Consider the following 22,096-nt stretch of genomic DNA (forward strand, 5'->3'; position numbering starts at 1 on the left):
TCCAGAGTGTCGGCGCCCAGAGGTGCTACCTTGCCCACAGTTGTGTCATCTGCTCTCACCAGGCGACACGCCCAGCGTTTAGCTGCGCGTCAGATGTGGCCACGGGGCCACAGGTCATCCCTGCGGACGGATGTTCTTATGCAGATTAATGAGGATGGAGACCGCTGCAGAACTGTAAGCCCCCCAGGGGCTGACGGAAGCCTGGGAATACCCGAGACACCAGAGTCGCTGCTGCCCTGGGTGGAAGGAAACCTGCCCTGGAAGATGGGAAATGCAATAAGGAGAAAGTACCAAGGTACATGATGCTGTGAAAATGGAGATGTTTTAACTAAATTAACAATTAAAATCATCTTAATTATGTGAATTATTTGAACTCATGTTAGTTCTTTTTAGGAAATTAATACTTAAAGCAAGTTTGTTTTCTGAATTGTTTGAATTAATTGAGTCAGCACAAGAGTTAGCATTGATATCTGACCCTCTTCCAGGGTTGGGGCAGAGGAGATGGGGGCAGAGGAGACGGGCCTCCCACCCGCTTTCCCCTGGAGCTCAGCCAGAATTTCCCATTGAGGAGCCCTCAGCTCCCCGAGAGCCAGGAGCTCTTGCGGAGAAGCTGCTGTCGGCATGCCACCCGCTTTGATGGCCCTGCGCTGCCATCCCTGCGCTCCAAGGGCCGGAACCTGCCACTGCCTGTGCCAGACGGGTCTCAGGGAGGTGCCAGCCAGGGGGTATGCATGGCGAGGCCTGAGCATCGCTGTCGGGATTCCGTGGCTGCCGGTTTCATTGTCTCGCTGTTTGTCCCCCTAGCAAGACTCATGAGGTTCCTTGAGGACAAGACCCCCTCCTGCCACCTGGTCTGTTTCCTGAACATTCTCTGCACTAGTACAGCCCCGGGATGCAGCCCTCGGGAATCAGGGTGTCGGCCATAGTAGGGTGGGTCGCTCTGCAGGGCACCATGATGGATGTTAGCCGCTGTGCTTCACTTTGGGGACATGTTTAAGTACAAAAGTAATTTTAAAATTTCACCATTATTTCAAGACAGCTGAGAGCCTATTAGCACAGAATCCCTGGTCTGAATGAAATCAAACGGTTCTTATTAATTATTCATGATACCATGAATATGTAGCCTTATTTTTTATAATTGCCAGTCTGTATAATTAACCTTTCATTTGGTTAAAGTACTTAACAGTAAGTAGAGCTGTAATTTCAACTGTTTATAAAGCATATGGAAGAATGTTTAAATGTTTAATTAGAACCACTTTTTTTAGTTTCATAGAGAATTTTTTTTCTTGTCAACGAGAGTCTTTAATTATTTAAACCAAAAGAGAAAAACAGACCAGAAAAGAAAAACAACTAGTAAAGCTCGGAACTGCGAAGGTGGCATCATTCCGTTAGTCTCGGATTTTGCTTCCTGGGTTTGTGACGTGGTCAGAGTCCTTGTCTTTGATTTCCTAACACAAGTTGTTAAAGTTGGAAGTGAGCGTGAAATTGAGTTAGTCTAGCTTTATTCTTTCACGGATGAGAAGTGAATTATCCTCAGCAAGGTGGGTGCGGGCGTGGTCCCCGGGGGTCACTGTGGTGAACAGGCCGCCCTTGTGGGGAGCCAAGTTCGTCATCACTGGGACAGAACCCAGGACACTTCCCCGGCTGGCCAGCCTCTTCCTAGAACCCCACACATTGCAAAGGATGGAGTCCAGATCTATGCCATAAAGAAACGAGGGTGGTTACAGAAAGCACCACGATCTCAGCTGAGTGGCTCTGAGCACCCCAACGTTGGGGCACCTCAGCATCCTGTGTGGCTCAGGCTGTGCCCAGCAGGGAGGCTGGCCCGATCGAGCTGCGGTCTCCACCCTGAGAGTGAGGGCTCCTTCCCCCAGCGCGGGTTAAAGCACCGTGTGTCCACCTGTGCAGTGGCTGGTCCCAGTGGCCCTGGAGGGCTGAAACCCTGGGTCCTGCCACTGGTCCGGGGCATCCGTTTCCCCTTCCTGCAGTTCCTGTGTCTGTGTGTCCAGGGGGCTCCGATCCCTGTCTTAGGACCATGGCTGAGGGGTCAAGTTCACCCTCTTTGGAGCTGGCCCGGATCTTGGTTCTGTGGATCCTCGCTGTGTGGCTCTGGAGCAGTTCTGTCCTCAGGAGATGGATCCTCACAGCCGCCTCTTGGGGCCATGAGGACAATTGATAGGACGACCCCCGGGTAGCTGCTCAAAGCCCTGTGCGGGGCCAGCCCTGTGTCTCCACCAGTTCCTTCGCTCTGTGCTCCCCCCCACTGTGACATCGCCAGCCTTTATTTCCTTTTCCTTGGACCCAGGCAGCGAATGCTCCGCTGGTCTTGGCAGCCCCTTCTCTAGTCTGTCCTCAAATCACTTCCTGACGGACAGCCGTGACTAGCCATCGGCGTGACCAAAACCCCACAAAATAGAACCCAACTTTCCTATTAAGCTGTACAGAGCTGTCCCAGCCCCACTTTTCACAGGCTGGCCTCATTCGCCATGGGATCCGTGGTTCTCACCTGGGGCTGGGGGTGCCCCTGGCATCTGGTGGGGAGTGTCAGGGATGTCCCTCCAGGCCCAGTACAGTCCCCCAGCCGGTGGCCGGCAGACAGCAGCACCCAACCTGATGTCCCTGTGGCTTCTGGTTCCCCGAGGCTGGCTGTGCTTTGCTGCCTCTACATGCTCTCAGACGGGTGCCCACTCTCCACCTTCACTGGTTAGCAGTGTTCCATCCATTAGAGCTCAAAGCACTGCCTCCCGGCAATGCAGCCCCTTCTCCTGGCCTGCCGTCTGCCTGTGCCACGCGGTCTGTACCGTGTCCTCACGGACCCATCAGAGCGAGGCTCCCAGGGATGGAGAGGTTCCTGCTTGTGTCTCTGTCCCACCTTCTCTGGACCTGGCACCGTGCCCTTTGCCAACAGAGGTCTTGGGTTGATTGTCAGCGAAGCAGACAATCTTTGTGGCTCTAAATGACTGTGAAGATGCTTGATTGGGTTATTTTAAAAATAATTGTATATGTAAACATTTGAGTGTGACACAGGTGGATTTTTGGGCTAATGGTCTTGTTCTTCAGGGAGTAACCACAGGCCCATCCACAAGGACCATTTTCAGCTGATTTATGGAACGCTGTTCTACCTGGTTAATTTTCAACCTTATCTCACCTTGAGAGGTAGGTCAGCATGTGACGAAGATCATTGGTTTGAATCCTAATCTGCTCCTTAGGAGCTGCACCTTCCATGCCTTCGTTTCTTCCTTGGTTAGGTAGGGAAGGTATGAGCTACCTTAGAGTTGTGAGTGAGGCCTGCATCGAGTGACTGCATTAAAGTGACAAGGACTGCACCCGGAGTGTTGATATTTAAAGACCTTTAAACATCGCGATGCCGCATTTTGGTACCCAGGTAAAACAGCAAAGTTCTTTCAGATGCAGACACAGACCCTCGGTGAGGTGGGGGGCTGAGGCAGGAGATGGACCACCGACCCTGTAACGAGGGCGTGGTCTGTTCGAGGCTGAACGAAGTGCACATCATTGCATGTACCACGGAGGTCCCTCTCGTGAAGTCCTGGAAGGGTCCATGTGGCTAAGCCATGTGGTCTGTCCATGATGTCCGGCAGGAGCAGAGCTTTCGGGTGCAGCCTTGCTCTTGTGCGCACAGCCCTCAACGGTCTCAAAAGTCTGAGGCTTAAAGCAGGCTTGGGGTTTCCTTACACCTCCTGGACATCTAATTTGCCTGGCAAACATGTTTTTCTTGGGTGTAAAGGTGAAGGAGTGGGTGATTCTGGTGAAAGTGTACTAATTACTGCACTTCTGGGTCAGTGGCGCTTGGTTGAAGACACTATCTGCCCTGGATGGACATCTCTGGGGTGGTGAGAACCGGTGGCTGGATGTCGCGGGGTTGCCAAGAAGATGCCAATTTTCTCCTTTTTCCTGAGTAACAACACCCTGCTTTGTTTAGGGAAGCAGCACACCCAGCTGAAAATCCAATTCTCTTGCACGGCGGAGCGGCTGGTGACACAGGTCCAGATGCTGGGATGCTGATGGGGTTCCTGGAGTGGGAGGTGTCAGGAGGCTTTCCCGACCCACAGCAGCCCTGGGCCCTTGTCCGGCCTTGTTGCCCGGGGCATGACACCTGGAGGGAAAGCAGCTTCGGGGGCCCGAGAGCCAGAAGGCAGAGTCCTGGCGTGTGAGACAAGCCTGGGCCAGGCTCCTCGGAGGATGTCACAGACTGCTGCCCATGCAGGGACCACCCACCTCTGACCCCCAAGCAGATTTTCCTCCGTAGCTGAGTGAAATCCTGGTACGGTGATTGAGGCAGTCAGAGGCACCTTTTGTGGAAGGAGGACAAAGCTGGAGAGAAAGAGGTTTTCCTAAAGGCACAAGGCGCTGATTCTGCGTTAGGGAGAATTCCTAGGAGTGTGGTTGCTGGAGGGTGGAAAACTGTAGCCAGAGAATAAGTGGGAATGGCACTTGCTGGTATTTAACTGATTCGTTCACGAATGGTCCGAACCGTTCCAGTGAAAAGAACATTTCGGACACAGAAGTTTTCATCCTGCCTGACAATCAGTGTGACTGTGGGCTGTTCCATCCTTCCTGGGCGACAGTGAGAGGGTCTCAGGCCCTTCCGGCCCTGTGCTGGCATTTCCCCAGGGTGTGTGCCCCATCCCGAATAGGCTGGAATGCCTCTGGGTGCAGCTGAGCCTCTTGAAAAGGGAAGAGACATTGATGTGCTCTGGCTGAACAGGAAAATGAGGGAGGACAGGGAGAGGGGCCTGGAGGTGAGAAGGATGGTGAGCAACACTGGGGACAGAGGACGTAGGGTAACACCAGGGACAGGGGGACGGAGGGTAACGCCGGAGACAGGGGCATGGTGGGTAACGCCGGGGACAGGGGATGGAGGGTAACACCACTTCTCCAGGTGCCTTTAGGGGATGCTGCTGCCTCTCGCACCCCAGAGTGAAGTCAACAGGATTGTGTCCCGAGGAGCCCCAGAGCCTGGCAGCTGGGATTGTCGCAGTATGAACCACTGTTCACTAGCTCTGCACCCTGGGACAGGCTCCCTGGTGTTTCCACCCTGGTTTCCCATCTGGACAGTAGGACCCTGAGTGTCCCCGTCCCAGCTGCACCCAGAGCCCTGGACTCCAGCGTGTCGTCAGCACTCATTAGCGTTTCTTTTGTTGTGGTCCGTGGACGAAGTGGCTCTCTCTTTGTGTGTTCACAGCCCTCCTGCTCACTTTACCTTCTGGGAACACTTTTTACATAGCTTCGTATGTGGGGAGGACTCGAGTGATTAATCGAATGTTTCATTAGGTGCAGTTCTTCTGTTTCCCAGTTTTGACACAACATTTGGTGAAATTTCCAGGGACTCCTGTGGTCAGCCTCACGGTTTCACTCTGTCGCTTTCTAATACAGTATTCTTTGGGAGTCTTTTCAATTAAGCGCCATCATTTAAAAATAAGTTTTATAATATGCAGTTTCAGGTTAATTCTTTACCTTTGTGTCTCAGGCAGTAGCTACCTACCTGTGAGTAGTCAGAAAGGTTCACGCAGTTTTCCAGGGCGGCCTTTGCATTTACTGGAACTATTAAGAGCTTGTTCCTGCTTCGGTGGCGATTGACACGCAGTACACGTGAGGTCATGCGTGGCTTAGCATCTTCTGCGGGCTTAGAGGTCACTTTCTGTTCTTCCCCAAGCCTGCTGCGCTGTGCCGAGTGTTCACTGCGGGTGACGGTCAAGCTGTCTGGCACAGGCCACCGAGGCCACAGGGCAGGCTCCACGTAGGGGAGCCTGCAGAATGGCAGAGCCTGGCTTCCTCGCCGCCCTTTACTGGGAGCAGAAAGCTCAAGCCTGTGATCAGAGCTGTGCTAGCCCAGAAAGCCTCCGAACAGGCTGAATTTAGGAATTGGCTCCTACCAACTGCCCACGTTTAGGATGTGTTTGAGTTTTTGTGATTTTTCCTGCACTGAAACTACTGGGCTGGCTCTGAGTCACCGTCATGGGACTTCATGTTGCCCCGACAGGAAACGGCGTGGGTGGAGGGCTGCACAGAGGCTTGCTGCCGTGATAATGAAGGGCTTGTTGCCTCTTGGGACAGCGAGTTCAAGCTCTTTGTGATTGTCAGCATAAAGAGTGACCCGCTGAGGACATGGCTGTAATTTAGGTTGGCATGGTTGATTGTCATCGTTGATATCAGGTACCTGCCTCTAAAATGACGGTACCCGTAGTGCGGCTCCAGGAGGGCAGCTCCTGCCAAACACACGTGCTCCTGGGCCCCTGCAGACAAGGTCGTGTTGCCAGCCAGGCCTGCAGCTGTGGGTGCAGAGGGGTCTACAGGGCACCGAGCGCCTCCCTCGATTGTTTGTGGGGCCCAGCCCTCCGTCCCTCCTGGTCCCCAGTGCGGCTCCTCCCAGGATTCTCCCAGCCCCGTGCACACCTCCGTCTTCACAGCTTCCGTAGTTTTCTCGTGGGTGCCCCAGGTGGGCGCCTGGGCAGGGTTCGTGTGTTAGTTGAGTTCTCTCTAGCCGTCCCTGGCTCGTAGCTCAGCAGGTCCCTTCAGATGAGTCAGCCAGCTGTGTACCTGCATGTTCAGGATACTTGTCAGGGGCCTTCCTCAGAGCAAGACCGACGCTCACCTCATCCTTGGGACTTTGGAGCCCGCCCTGGAGAGACTACAGCCACGTCCAAAGGGGCCGTCCGGGTCCCGCAGGCTGGTGGGAGTGACTTCTGAGCCACTCCAGACCACACTTTGTGTTCCTACACCCCACAAAGCCACTTAAAGTGCCATGTTCTGGTGCCGTGTGCCTCACCAGTGTGCCACACAAGCCTGCACGGGGATCTGAGCGGGCGCTGCCTTCCTCAGGCTATGCTTGAGTTTTGGGGCAACTGGAGCACTCGTGGCTGTGATTCTCGCCACTGTCTGGGCTTCCCTAGAGGGTCTCACCCGCAGCCTGAGGACCACATCGGCAGCCACCGAGGAGCCGCCAGGTGCGGCGTTAGTAGTCCCACTCAATCCTTCTCGACTTTGGTGAGAGAGGAGACAGCAAAACTTCAGCTGGGAGCCCCAGGCCTTCTCTGCTTGGGGCCCTGGGACTGACATAGCACAGATCCTGCCATCCGCGTGCTGGAGGCCCTGCCGTGCGGCTCCCTCCTCTGGTCAGGGGCTGCGCCCTTGGGCTGTGCAGCTCTGGGTTCTTGCACTCAGGGCCCCAGGGAGGGTCGTGGATGAAGAGAGAAGGAGAAGGGCTGCGGTTTGAGCCCATCCTCTGCCTCTTGTCCCTAAGTACATTTGCAAAGTTTTCCAGATGAAAACTCAGAAGGGATTTTTAATGACTGGAATCTGTGAATTCCATGGAAGCCAAGTCTGTCCACCTCTTTCAGCCAATTCATTTCTCCCCGTTGGGGCTGATTTTGGCAGCGTTCATAGGGGCATGGACGGAAGTGGTGAGGGCCAGCCGTCGGCCCTGTGTCCCTCCCCTCCTCCCCTCAGCGCCACAGCATTTCGGTGTCATCCCCTTCCCTGCACGCGTCCTCATGAAAACCAAGTGCGGCTGGAGGGAGATGCCTGCGCCCACTCCCGTGACCTTCCCGGCCAGCCTGGCTGCAGCGGCCCCTCGGCAGGCATCTTTCTGGTGCTGCCTCCGTGCCCCTCCCATCACCTGATGCTCGTGCTCCTGAATCTTCACGCGTGTTCTCCATGCAGCCACCTCACGGGCTCCCTGGGAACGGAAACAGTGTCTCACGCCGGTCAGAATGCTCTTCTCTGTCCACTGAATAGTCCAACACAGAATCACTCCTCTGTGATTATTTATGCTTTGTTATGTAGAACTGAAATAAAGAAAAAGTGAATTTAGACATTACAGCCATCAGGTTGAAGCTCAGTAATTGCATTAGGGAATTAAATGGAAGCAATAAAGCTTCTCGAGTTCTAATTCCACATCTTCGTATCCCCATCACCCCATACCCAGTGTCTAACAGAGCTCTTGGTCTAGGAGTTTCTTGATAAATGCTTACTGAATTGAACTGGACTGAGCTTAACATTCCCACCCAGAGTTAGAAGCCAGTCCCTGAATAAATTGCATTTAGAATATGAGTTTGATGTTACTGCGGTAAGGGGTATCCCACACGTCATAATTCCTAGTCAATATCGGGTATTTAGTCAAATAGACTCAAGTATAGAGAAGCATAGGCCCATCTGGCAAAAGGGCAAGGCACGCTGCTTTAGGTCCAGGTCCCCAATATCAACTATGAAAATAAAACGTCAACTCCAATGACAGCCCTGTCCTCAGCTGGTCACTGTTTACGCTAACAATTATAAACAGCTTGAACTTGCTGTCCTGAGAGACAACACACCCTCCATTCTCTCTGCAGTGTAGCTGCCTTGGTGGATGGAACATGCCCCTCCTCCCTCCCTCCCCCTATCCCTCCCTCCCCCCTCCTCTCTCCCTCCCTCTCCCCTCCTCTCTCCCTCCTTCCCCTCTCCTTCTTCCTATCTTCTCTCACTTTTCTCCCCCCACCTTCTCTCCTGGACAAGGGGCAGAAGAGAGGAGACCTCCGGAATCTTCTGCTTCATCCAAGCTGCTTGGGGGCAGCATCAACAGCTGCAATTTGGCTGCCCCAGCAGGTGCCTCAGGGCAGCCTTTCTAATGGGAATCCTGGAATCATGTCTTTCCTTAATGTGTCCTAAAGGCTGGAGGACATGAAGTGAAACAATGCTCCATGCTCAGTCCTGTGACTTTGTGTAATTATTGGTCTTACTTTGAAATTTAACTAAATGATACCCAAGGTAGAGCATGAAAAAAAAGAAAAAACAGGCTATGGTGTTTGAAAAACAAACAAAACCGTTTGGTTTGTTGGTTTGTTCTTAGACCTTCACAGGCTCCTAGGTCACACGTTTCAGTTTCTCAGCAAGTGACATTCTCTGCAGAAGCTGTGTCAGTCTCTTGTTTGATGATGTCAGCCACAGCAGAAAGAAGCACTCCGTAGGCCCCGTGCTCAGCACCTTGGCGTGAGCTCCTGCCATCTTCTGTTCATGCTCATCACAGCTGTGTGCAGTGGGCATCCTCCTGATCCCTGTGGGAGGATGGAGGATGGAGGCGGAAGGGTGAGTGATGGCAGGATCACATGAGGGGTCTCTCCCGAGGTCAGGAGGGGAATCGGCCCAGGACCTTAGTGCCCATCGCATCCTTCTTCCTTCTCTTCTGCCTCTCTGTGACTGTTTGACTCAGGCTGCAGGGACAGACATGAGTATGTGCAGAGCCTGTGTGAACCCCGGGAATGTGTGCTCATATTGGCAGGGAGGGATGTGAGTGTGTACAGAGCGTGTGTGCACACCTTGGCGGTGTATGCCGGCGTTGGCAGGGACAGATGTGAGCGCGTATGGAATGTGTGTGCACACCTTGGGGATGTGTGCTGGCATTGGCAGGGACAGATGTGTACAGAGCGTGTGTGCACACCTCGGGGTGTGTGCTGTTGTTGGCATGGACAGACGTGAGCGTGTACAGAGCGTGTGTGCACACCTGGGGGTGTGTGCTGGTGTTGACAAGGACAGATGTGTTCAGAGCGTGTATGCACACGTGGGGGTGTGTGCTTATGTTGTTTTGTAACCGGCAAATACGTGGCCCGTTGTGTCGGGCGGCCCTGCGCCCATGCTGAGCCCGTCAGTGGCCCTCGGGTTGGGGTCTCCATCTGCCCAGACAGCACTCGAGTGGCTTGAGGTTTCAGATTCTTCCTCTACGGATACTTGGGCCTCCTCAGGACCAAACATCAGAACCAGCCAACTGCAAACTACAAGAACGTTCAAATGCATCTTCAGTAGGAAAAACAAAAGCAATTGGAAAAATTTTCCAACGTGACCCCGTGGTTAAACCTTTAGATACTCCAGCCAACAGATTGAGTCACTTTAAAATTCACACCAATTAAAATGGTTGTGAGAGTTGCAGAGCTTTACCGCTAAACCTTGAAATAATCGAAGCATTCTGCTCCACTTGCTTACAAACTAGGGTTGGGGATACCTTTCAGTCCAAAGTAGCAACCTTCTAAATCCAGCTTAAATGCGAGGCTCCCACTGACACAGGAAGAGACAGTGGCCCTTGATTATTCTCCTGTGTTCAGATACTGTGTCTTTTTTTTTTTTTTTTTTTTTAAATATCCTGATCATCACTTCTGCTTTTCCAATTCAAACTAAAGGGAGTTTAGTTCTGTTTTGGAGAAGCTGTGGTTAGTGGTTTCTTTTCATGGTTTGCTTAATCTCTTAAGTCTGGTGCTTACATTACCCAAATAGACTTTTCTTTAGTACGACAGTGCCATAACCCAGGGCTTCTCCCTCCATATCTGCTCCCCAGGAGGCTCCCTAGGAATGGGCGCTGGAGATCCAGCCCCTCTCCATGTGCCGTTTTCTTTGAGTCCAAGGTAGGTTTGGCTCAGAGAAGAAAAGAGGCCTCCGGGTTAGGTGTCTCTGACTGCTTGCTTGTGAAATGTTTAATGATAAGGTGACTTCCAAACTAATTTACACATTGATAGTTGTAGCTTGAACTATCACCGCAGTCATAAGAACAAGAAACACTCCCATAAAGTAGATAAGCAGAAAAAAGCCATAGAAGTTTAATAAAGCGCAAATAAAATGGTGTTGTAAGAATGTCCAGTGGGAAATGCTCTCAGTACAGCCAGATCCAGCTGTGGCGTCAGTCCAGCTGTGGCGTGCTCCTGTAAAAACATTCAGCCACGTGTGGCCCTGATCGCAATCACTACTCTGAATTGTGATCCAGAATGTTGTTGGGGGCCGATGCCGGGACTGTTCCAGCAGTTGAGTCTGATTGGGCGTCACGGTGGTGATGTGCTTAGCGCGGCCAGCTGGGCTGAGTGGTGGCCACCCGTGCACTCGCCACGTGCAGCCGTTATTCTGGTGATGGGGTTGCATGCGGCGCGGCTGGTCCACCTGGGCAATTAAAGTACTGGGAACCCAACCGCGGGCGGTTGCCTCCCGACATGGGAGCTGTCTTTTTTATCCAGGGCCCTGTGGCGCTGCAGACCCCTGCCGCCATTCTGAGCTCACAAGGAGGTACTGGAGGGCTCTGCTGGGGCATGGAGGTCCCTGAGCAGGTGGTCACTTATTGCTTGTGGAGTGGTCCATGGCCTGTGAGTTTATTCTCGGGGTTTGTGTGGGCGAGGTTAAGCAGTTCACAGCTGGGCACTTACCCCTTACACAGGTGACACTAGTTAAAGTGGAATCTATATTAGCTCACACGGGAGTGTGTGAGGAGCTGGGAGGGTGGGGAGGCTTGGCCTTAGCACTAGATCCCGGTCTCCTGGCATTTCTGCGTCTTCCAGTTGAGGGGCCGCCAGAGCCGCTGTGGGTCCTGAAGACAGTGGGTGCCATATGGACCAGGGGATGCGGAAGCCTCTAGAGGCTGCGGGAGGCAAGGAGACGGTCGCTTCCCCAGAGCCAGCCTTGCCGCCACTTCGACGTTAGCTGGTGGGACCTGTTTTGGAATCCAGCTTCCAGAAATGTGAGAAAATAAGTCAGTGTTTAGGGCGCTAAATTTGGGGTGATTTAGTGGAGAAATAGAAAACTAGCCCACAAAGGTGCACGCATTGAAATGTGCTCTGTCCAGGTGTTCACAGTGGTGTGAGGGGGATGGCATCAGGGTTCTGGGAACTGTGCAGTTTTACTGAAGGAAGGGGGCTCGCCACGCCTTTCCTCATATAACTGAAGGTATGTATGCCTGCCGCACTGCCCAGGAGACAGGGACTAGAATTCTGACTTTATTTCTTATGGGAACCAAGCCACAGTCAGAACATGGTGAGGGCCGAGACGAGCTTCCTACAGCCTGAACTGGGAAGAGGAATCGCAAGTAGTTTGTGTTTTTCTAAACAGACCTGTCCTTTTCAGGTTTTGTTAAGTTTTGGAAAAAGGGAGAAGCCAGGCACACCTCGGCGAGGGACAGTGTTTCTGGAGGTGGTGCGGCTTCAGCCTGAACGTGGCCGTGTGGTTGGGAGGCTCAGAAACTGCCCTCCAAGGGCACTCATCTATTCCTTATTGCAGTAATACCTCGTTTACAGAAATCCACAGAAATTACAGTGTGGGAGGCTTCTGGTCTGGATGGGTTTGGACCGAGGTCACGGGGTGTTTTCCCAAGTGCTAATCCTGATCTGGCAGAGGCTCTGTTCCCAAATAATTATTCCACAGTTTCAGAGACTATATCTGAGTGATAGTCTTTGAACTTTGTTGCATAAAAGGAAACAAAGTATGTCTTGAGGGTCCAAAAATCCATGTGGTAATCATGGCTGTAAACTCATACCTGGGGCTTTGGGATGGAGTGAAAACCACCGTCACCTGGCGTGGACGCTGCGTGGTATTTTTAGCGTGGTGGCCTGCTCGTGCCTTGAACTCTATCTGCAGTGTGAGCAACAGCTGTGCATTTGAGAAATGTGGACAGGTCAGCTTGCTCCTCCAGGGGCCTGCAGGTATCCGGGTGAGGGGCCTGGGATGAGGCCACATCAGTGGGAAGGAGCTTGGTTGTGTCAGCAGATATGTCTGCCTCTACAGGCCCGCAAGCCAGCCAGAACCCAGTTTTCCTTTTGTCATCTAATGCCAGAAAAAACCTGTTTCTTAGAGATTCTCATAATTTATATTAATGAACCATTTCACCGTACATAAAATGTTATAAATGCATGAGGCTTTACAACTTGGCAGATGTGTAACTCACATGTCGTTGTATCAAACTGTTGAAGATATTTGTTTCACTTGAAGGTTTTTAACATTTTATGTGCAAAGCAAATGCCAGTAGCATTTTGAAGGAGTATTTTGGAATTTTAAACACAGTGGGATAGTGCTGGGTCTCTGGGATACTGGTGAGGTGGACGTGACCTCAAGCTCTTGTAGCTTGCAAGCAGGATTGCTAAATTGTCACAACTGCAGTGCTGGAAAGTCAAAGTGGATTTCTGTAAATGAGGTATTAGTGCAATAAGAAACAGATGAGTGCCCGTGGAGGGCAGTTTCTGAGCCTCCCAGACACCCCAGGAGGAAGCGGGGGACGGGGGCAGTTACCCACCAGAACCTGGACGGTGAAGCTGGGTTTGCTGGTGGCCCTGCTTGGCAGGTCATTACGTGCAATAAGAAACAGGTGAGTGCCCTTGAGAGCGGTTTCTCGGCCCCCTTCAGAACCGCAAGTGGAAGACGCTCCAAGGTGGGGGGTGGGGGTTCGGTTAATCCACAGGAGCCTGGATGGTGGAGCTGGGTTTGCTGGTGGTCCTGCGTGGCAGGTCATTACATGCAATAAGGAACAGGTGACTGCCCTTGAGGGCGGTTTCTCGGCCTACTTCGGAACTGCAAGTGGAAGACGCCCCAAAGTGAGGGGGGGCTGGTGGTCGGTTATCCAGTGGGGCCGGATTTGCTGGTGGCCGCTGCGTGGCAGGTCACTGCGTGGAGCGATGGGAGGTGAGTGGAGTGGGAATAGAGGATGCACCCTCCACAGCTACTGCTGGGAGTTGGCTCTGGTAGCAGAAGGGGCATAGATAGAGGGATTCCCATCAGGGGCAACACGACTGGGGTCCCACGTGTGGTGGATGCCGAGGTGTGGCTATATGTAATCTCAGTCTGCACAGCCGTCCTGGTGAGTGGGTTCAGTTACCTTCCCATCTCACATTTGAGAAATCTCGGGGGCTCACATCACAGCTAGGTGGGTTGGAACTAATGTCTCAGGCAGGACGTTGGCCCCAGAGCCCAGATCTTACCCGCCCCCGCTCTTTTCAGTCCACCAAGCTTGTAGATAGGGTTGTGTGGTGGTGGGTGGCGGCTGAGAAACCAACACAATAGAAGGCGGGGAGGAACTAAACCAGGCAGGAGACACAGGCAGTGCTTGGGAGGTCTGCACGGGGTGTGGGTGTGGGAGACACCTCTGGGCCAGTGAACCCCGTTCTGTGTTCCTGGCTTGCCCAACCTTGGCCCTCAGCCACATGCTGCGTGCTTTAGGTGAAATCTCAGTCGCTCGTGTGGTGCGGGCATCTTTTCTCCCTGGCTTTGCCTCTCTTTAAATCACGGAGTCTCAGTGGGGATGGCGGGGCGGATGGTGGTCCATGGAATTTGCCCTCCACCTCCCCATCCTTGTCCTGTCCTGTCTGGCCTGTTACCTGAATCTGTGTCTCTTCAGAGCCTGCAAATGAGTGGAGGCCACGACAGCCTCTCGCTGACCGACCTCTCAAACTTTTATTCATCAGAATAGTGTTAAATGCCGATTCCTAGGCACCCCCATTGGACTCTACGCCTGCCTAGCATGGGTACTTTGGGGGAAGGTACAGAGGATTGCTGGGCTGTTCCAGGGGGGAATTTGCATTGTTGAATGTCTATTGTGTTCCTTCCAGCACTCTACTTTCCACGCACACCTGGGATTAAACCTGGAAGACCTCTGGGTGCTGTGCTGGTGAGGAAGCCCCGGCTGGACGAGGGGCTGCTGGGGCTCGGACTTGATTCCTGGGCTGGGGGCTGCGGGCTTATTCTCTTCAGTGGGTCTGCTGATGGGATGCCCTGAGAAGTCCTGCTGTGCACTCAGGGGAAGGTGCAGAGACAGGCTCAGAAAAGACAGACCATGGATTTAAAAATTCCTACTGGAAAATCTTTTATGAGCAAAGTAATTTGCATCTAACTGAAGACAATCATTGCTTGAATAATTGGTTTGTTTACAAAGTTGGTCCTATGAACAGATTAAAGTTTTCTTTCATGCCTTATCTATAATGTGAATAGGAGCTATTACCGCAACTTAAATTAGCTTTAAATTTTGTATCAGATTGCAGTCCAGATTACAAACGGCTGCTTGATAATCTAATTGATAAAACGGAGGAATTTAGTGCTTGGAACCCAGAGTGAAGGGAACGGAATTGCTTTGGTTTCTCAAAAGGGTGTTGACTGAGTGGTGACCTGGGGTGAAGAGAAGTGGCTAGAGTCATTACACTCGAGGAGATGATCTGTCCCCGCCTTTCTCAGCTGTCTTCTGGACAAAACAAAGGGTGATAAATGGAGAAAATTCGGCACTGAGTTCGTCTGTGCCCTGAGCTTCTCATCCGGTCATTAATGGGCTGTAGCTGTGAAGCCTCCATACAGGCACAAAGGAATTAGGCTAGAGTAAGGCGGCCGGCGACCTCTGGCGTCTGGACCGCGTGTCACTTCCTAAAGCCCTTTTGGGTGAAATGACAGTGGCAATGTCGTTGTTCGGAGGAGTGTAATCTCACGTATGAGATGCAGATTTTAAATGATGCAGATTTTAAACACCAAAATCAGGAAGCTTGGTGGGAGTGGCTGTCTTCCAAGTGGTTTTCTGTGCTGCCATGGATGAGGCGTGGATGTGTCATCTGTTGGTGAGATCCACTGGTGAAGGGGCTAAGCAAACCATGGAGGTCGGGGGTGTGAAGCTGCATCTCTTCTGGCATCCCAAGTAAATACATCTTGTAAAACTTGTGAATTTGACCCTGACCTTAACCGCAACCCTGAGTGTTGAAGTCTGGTGCAGTGTCTTGAGCCCTCTTCTGCATTGAGGGTGAGTGACTGTAAATGACCGATTCCTCAGTGGTGAAAGTTCAAATGTAGCTTCCCTGAGGAAGCCAGACCTCGGTCACCCGTATCTCCATTGTAAACACTGCGGCCCCTACGCGGGTGGCTGCAAGTTTCCAGGCCTTCCTTGGAGAAGCAGCCGTGAGGTGCTTGATGATTTGATAACATCAGCCACCTTCTGTCTTCTGTCTAATCACGGTACAAATGATTCTCCTACAAGGAAATGGACCTGGTTTCTTCACGATCGTTGGAAGAAGCAGCCTGCCTTAGGGACTCCACTGTCCTCTGCACTTTCACAGCGAAGCCTGTGTCTGTCTCCAAGGAGTGTCACGTGTGTCGTGGGAATCGCTTCCTTAATTCTTCCTGCTTTTGATACCTCGGGTAGCTCTGCCTGTTTCAGCCGGGATGAGCAGCGGGTGGTCTCTGGCTGCTGTGGGACTAGGGCTTGGGGGTGCATCATCACATCCGGTGGCCTGTCCAGGTGGGCATCATTGTCTTTTGCCTGTTGCCTGAGGCAGCTGTGATGCCATGGGGGTCATGCTTGTCAGGGCCAACCCAGTTCTTCCCGTGTACACCTCTCCTGCTGGAGTGCCTTTCCTTATGATGACTTGTTGAATTAACGTGGAGAATGCAGAGAGGCTCTGGGCCTCTCTCTCTCCCATTCTTACTCCCTGGAGCTGTGAAGCCCGAGAGGGGAGCCCATAGCCAGAGGCTCCTTTAAATTTAATTAGAATAAAGATTTGATTACATAGCTAAACACATTTGAAAAGAACTTCACAGATTAAATTCCAGATTCAACCCTTCAGGCCCAGTGGCCACGTTTCGGGGCTCAGCAGCTGTAGGTGGCTGTTGTCTTTCTGTGTTGGCTGAGCAGATTGGGGCATTTCCAGTTCAGCAGGCAACTCTCTTGCATGGCTCTGCCTGTGGTGAGGGCACCTAGGCTGGAGAGCCTCGTGGGGGATCCCTTAGGCCTCTGGCTGCAGCCAGGCTGCACGGTTCCTGTGCCCCGGGTCCTCTGCAGGCCCAGATGGATCCCACCACAGAGCCAGCACTGCTAGACTTGGGTACTGTGTGCAGACAGCAGAGGGTCACGTCCGGGCCTTGCAGGGGCTGGGGTGACTGGCCTCCTTGGCCAGGCTCCTGTTTCCGAGTCTTCAGGGGAAATGCATCCACACTGTGCACCAGAGGAAAACTGCAGGCTTCTCTATGGGTGGTGAATTGAGATCATGCAGAGTGACTAGGTTTGGGCTCCTGACCAGCGTGGAACCTGATACCTTTAGGTGGAACCTGACATGCCTCCATGTGTACATGGCAAAGAGAATGCAGCATTGTCAGCTTGAATCCAGATGTGCTCCCGTTTTGAGGTGGAAGGTTCTGGGAGTATTGGCCATTGGTGATTGTGCTGCCGTGGAGGACTTTGAATGCAGACACTGGTTTGGGATAACCCTGGTTTCCTGGTCCTGTATGTGGGCATCCCTGAATATCCCGGACTGGAGGAAGGCAGGGCAGATGGGAGGGTGACAAGAGGTGTCAGGTGTTTCCAGCTTTGGGGACTGATGCCATCAGATGGCCGAGATCAGGATGGTGGTGGCCAGGGACCAAAGCAGGGGTGCGTGGAAATGCCATGCTCCTCGGAGCATGGGGAGGACCTCTTGAACTCTATTCCTGGGCAACAGTTCTTCCATTCTCAGGAATCTGTGCCATTGTAATTGAGTAGCAAATTCTGTAATTGCTCTAATTACTTACTGTTAAGTCCCCATCCCAATTACCATAAATTAGCAACAGTGATAACAGTTTGCCTGGTCAAACCTTACCAAGAAAAACCAGTGGACCTAGTTTTAGTTGCCTCCAGTTCCCTCCAAATCAGATTCCTTAGCGGCTTGTGTCCCCACACTTGCTGCAGTTCCTCCTGGGCCTGGCAGGCACATTCCAGACATTCACATCTCCGCTCAGATGCAGGCGTGCACATTATTTATAGAAAATCGCACTGCGCTGTGATCGGCTTGAGCTGACGTTCTCTAGGTGGGAGGTGGAGGTTCAAAAGTTCTAATGGGATGAAATTAGAAATATGAATTTTAAAAATTCACGTGTTATGAACTCTGTTCAGTGATTTTCTCTGAAATGAGAGACTATTTGCAGATGAGGCAGTCAGCCTGCAGCTCTCCTTAAATCTGTCCTAGACCTCGATGCCATCCTTCGGCCTCTTCCTGGGTGTGGGGTGCTCTGCTTGAAGCAAAACCAAAGGAAAGAACGTGGTCTGCATCACTACTGCAGCCAGCTCAACGCGCACACCCACTAGGAGGGGCGTTTGATCACTTAACATTTTAAATGCATTTAACATTAAACCAGCAAGTCAGCCAGTGCTTTCTGTAAGCAAGCTACCTGGCTCATGGGAACCTGACACTTGACTTTTTGGAAGAGAGTACTTGCTTCTGTGGAGTCTCAATATTTGTCTCATTTCTTGAGACTCTGCTCAAAGTGATGAACGTGAGTAAATTAGGACTTTTTTTTTTTTTTTTTTTTTTTTTGGGTAAATTGGGCCACAGCTCTCTAGGCACAGTCAGGGGAGTAAACGGCTGTGAAAGATGCCGCCTGATGTGAGCCACGGCCAGGCACTTTGGAACCTGGGATCCCATCTCCAGCCTTTCAAAGGACACAGACGAATATAAAATGCAGATGGGAGAGTTCATAATTTGGGCATCTCTGTTCTTTTGAAATCCAAGTGCAAAGAAAAAGTTTTGCCTTGAGGTCTTAACCCATACTTGTTTTTCTCCTGAGGTTTTAAGATTTTCTTAACTGCTTTTTTCTCCCCCAATCCTTGAGGAAGTTCTATCTTCATATCTTCTTAAAAGATATGGTTAAATTCAACACTGAAATTTAAAAACATGCTTTCATATTTTTCTTTAAACTGATGTATCTGACATTGGTGAAGAACTAACTGGGAGTATTGGTTTATTTTTATTTTTTTGAGACAGTCTTGCTGTGTTGCCCAGGCTGGAATGCAGTGGCACGATCTTGGCTCACTGCAGCCTCACCTCTTGGTTCACGCCATTCTCCTGCCTCAGCCTCCTGAGTAGCTGGGATTATAAGTGCCTGCCACCATGGCCGGTTCATTTTTGTATTAGTAGAGACGGGGTTTCAACATGTTGGCCAGGCTGGTCTTGAACTCCTGACCTCAGGTGATTCGCTCACCTTGGCCTCCCAAAGTGCTGGGATTACAGGCACGAGCCACCACACTCGGCCTGGGATATTCTTGATTATAATTGTAACATATCCCTTTAATAAAAACAAAACAGAACAACAACAACAACAAAACAGCTGTCTGAAAAGTCTCGAAATTAAAGAGCTCACTTGGACAGGGATTTGGACACCAGTTGAAAGGCCCAGCACACCATAGTTACATGGGCCACTCGGCCTGTTAGGTCCTTAGGGTATTTGAAGTCATATGGATATTTGCATTTCTGCCTCTGGGTATCGTGTTAGTATTAGGCTAGTGTTTGAGGGCCAGGCTCAGATCCGGGAAAACAAGAGCCCCTGCCCTCACGGCACTTCTCTTCCATGTGTGTGTGTTAGGAAAATAGAAAGCATAAGATATTTTTTTCAATGAGCTGGGAAGATGGAAAAACAAGCTTAAGATGTTTACTTGTTCAGAAGAAGGGAAGTGCAAGGAACACTCAGCTTTGTTGCTGCTGAAGGAGGCCCCTGGTGGAGGCTGTTTCAGAGGTGGGGTTTCTCTGAGAAAGGTGGTAAGAGCCAAATACGATGCCCCATCTGGTTTGCCAGAGATGGGGAAAGTTAGTATCCCCAAAACAGCTTCAGCATTCTGGCAAAGCTTTGGAAAACCAGCTACGGTGTAGGACCTTGTTGGCCGCTGGGTAGAAGGAAAACATTGCTGGTCCTGAGGGCTGTACTGTTGTTCCACTGCTATAAGGAACTATCTGAGGCTGGGTAATAAGGAAAAAAATGTTTAATCGGCATACAGTTCTGTGGGTTGTACAGGCTTCTACATCTGGGGAAACTTACAATCAGAGTGGAAGGTGAAGGGGAGGCCGGCATGTCTTCACATGGCTGGAAGGGGAGAGAGAGTGAAGGGGAAGGTGCCATGCACCTCCAAACAACCAGATCTCAGGAGAACTATCATGAGGACAGCACTTGGGGGATTATGCTAAACCATTAGAAACCACCCCCATGAGTCAATCACCTCCCACCAGGGCTCACCTCCAACATAGGGTTAGAGTTCAGCATGAGATTTGGGTGGGGACACACAGCCACACCATGTCAGGCTTCCCATTCTTCTCCTGCACGTGCTTCGCAAATGGTTCTGTCATTGGTTTTTGTTTCTGTTGATACATAATATATGTACATATTTTCAGAGTGCATGTGATACCTTGATTCACCCCTATATTGATGAAATCTGTGTACTTGGGATGTCTTTCACTTTAAATAGTTTCTTTTCCTTGTGCTGGTTACGTTAAGTTACTCTCTCCTAGCTGTTTTGAAATACACAGTAGATGACCCACTGCCATCCCCCTGCTGATTTATCAATAGTAGGTCTCGTGTTCCCATTAGGCTGTGTGTTTGTGCACATTACCAGCCTCTGCCCATCCTACTTATGAGTGGGCTCTGCTGGGCCCTGTTGACCACCTACTTTTGGCCTCCATGAGGTCTGCTCTCAGCTCCTGTTTATGAGTGAGAACATGTGCCGTTTCCTTGCTTGACTCGTTTGCTTAACGTAATGTCCTCCAACTCCATCCACGCTGCCGCGGATGACAGGGCTCTCCGCTGTGTGGTGGAGTATTGCTCCTGTGTGTGTTCGGGCCACGTTCCCTTCATCCCCTGTTGACGGGCACTCAGGTGATTCCAGACCTTGGCTACTGTGGATGGAAGCTGAGAGCAGTCACTGGCTTTATACTCGGGGGACGTGAGCCACTTTGATGTTCTCAAGCAGCCTATCCCCAAAGCCCTCCGTAGAAAGCCGCATTCGTTTGTACTCATGGCTTCTTCCACTAGGATGAACAGCTGGGAAGGGGCTTTGAGTGAATGCTTGGGTTTCTGTCTTTAATTGGTACCCAGCTACACTGGCCAAGTAGGGGTCCCAGTGACCCTGGACACTACCTCACATAAGGTCCAAAGATGCAGTTAGGTTCTTTTTTTAACTTAAAAAAAAAATGCTTTTGACCTGGGTAAGCTATGGCATTATCAGTTAGAGTTTTTCATATTGGAAAGGTGTATATTTTATTTTCTAAGAAGGAAAGAAATCCTGTTAAATACTCTAACCACAGATTAAATCATGTCAAGGAAAGAGGTACTATTTTGGGGGAAAATTACCCCTTCATGTCAAAGATCAAGGAGATGACTTACATTGTTTAATTGAGTTAATTATGAAATCTTAAGTGGTTTTAAGAAGATGAGCTGTGGATCCTACAAGACATGAGACTGATACTGATTTAATGTTAGTCAGCCCTGACAGAATGTGGCTAATATTTAAAGCTTGCTCCAGTATTACTTGATAGATTGTAAGTTAATGTAAAGATCTGTTTGACGCTTTTATTTTACAAAAGATTATTGAGAAAAAGTTTGACAGCCAAGGAACGGCCTTCAACCAATTTCTTCCTAATTTCTATCACCAGAAAATTTTGTCCTGTTAATTCCGGAATTTACTTTTGGAAAGTTCCCGTAAGGAGAGCAGAGGTATTGGTGGTTGAATGGTGACTTGAATTTAGGTGAAGATCGTTAAATATTTCATAGTCATGTTTGTCTTGGTGGTTTTAGCAATTTTATATTAAACTTAGAACTGCGAGTCAAACCAAATGTGTTCTTTTGCTTTTGTGATACTCCTTTGTATGACTATACTGGTAAAGAATGATAAAATGTGTATTGGGTATTTTTTCTGTGTAGATATTAGGATTTTTAGGGGAACAAATTAATCATTCTTCTAATATACACTGTGCTGTGTGTTGGGTCCTTTGTATATTAGTTGAATCACTCTAATGAGGACCACTTGAAAGTCTGTTTCTATAGCAGATCTTTTATATGTTGACTTGTGTTATGCAAAATCCTTCATCCTCTAAGAAGACTAAGCAATGGGTTGGAGGAGAGATTTAATCACCCATTAGGTCTACTTCGAATGCCCAGAATTGAATGCAAGTACTAATTATGTTTTTGAAGTGGTGTGTGTGTGTATGGGTGTGTGTGGTGGACTCCTTTTTAGGTCATGGGAGGGAGGTAAAGCGAAGATGAGATTTGCTGATGAACATTTGTGCATATGCTAGTGGAGAAGTCATATGACTTGACTGCACCTGCGTACTCTGATTTTGGTTTCGTTAGTGTCCGTAGCCACAAGCGTCAACTGCCTCTGGGACCCACCCTGAGGGGCTGTGGTGAGGGTTATTACAGAGTCGTGCGTCTTAGTGAAGGGCACAAACGGCCTTGTGGGCCTACTTTGGCTTTGTTTGAACGTCTAGATTGTTAAACTAAGTTTAACATTTTGAGGATTATAAATTGTGATTCTTGTCTAAGAAGAGGTTTCTGTTGTCTCTGAAGACAGGAGCCCCAATACAGATGGTCCCTGGCT

The 22,096-nt window shown here is 50.5% G+C and overlaps 1 protein-coding gene across 4 annotated transcripts in view; it reads left to right on the forward strand.

The window, feature by feature from the left end:
• LOC144339564 (uncharacterized) overlaps window positions 1–22,096 on the forward strand; it is a 178,626-nt gene that overhangs the window by 10,619 nt on the left and 145,911 nt on the right. For 3 of the 4 annotated variants that reach the window (XR_013414729.1, XR_013414727.1, XR_013414730.1), the window contains exon 2: window positions 63–295. Coding sequence is in view for 1 of the 4 variants with exons in the window: in XM_077995290.1 (XP_077851416.1) it covers window positions 145–295 (151 nt within the window). In the remaining 3 variants the exon portion in view is untranslated. The remainder of the gene's footprint in view (window positions 1–62; window positions 296–22,096) is intronic. The other variant, XM_077995290.1, reaches the window with a different exon arrangement.

The sequence above is a fragment of the Macaca mulatta genome, chromosome 3 (genome assembly GCF_049350105.2).
Source record: "Macaca mulatta isolate MMU2019108-1 chromosome 3, T2T-MMU8v2.0, whole genome shotgun sequence".
NCBI lineage: Eukaryota > Metazoa > Chordata > Mammalia > Primates > Cercopithecidae > Macaca > Macaca mulatta.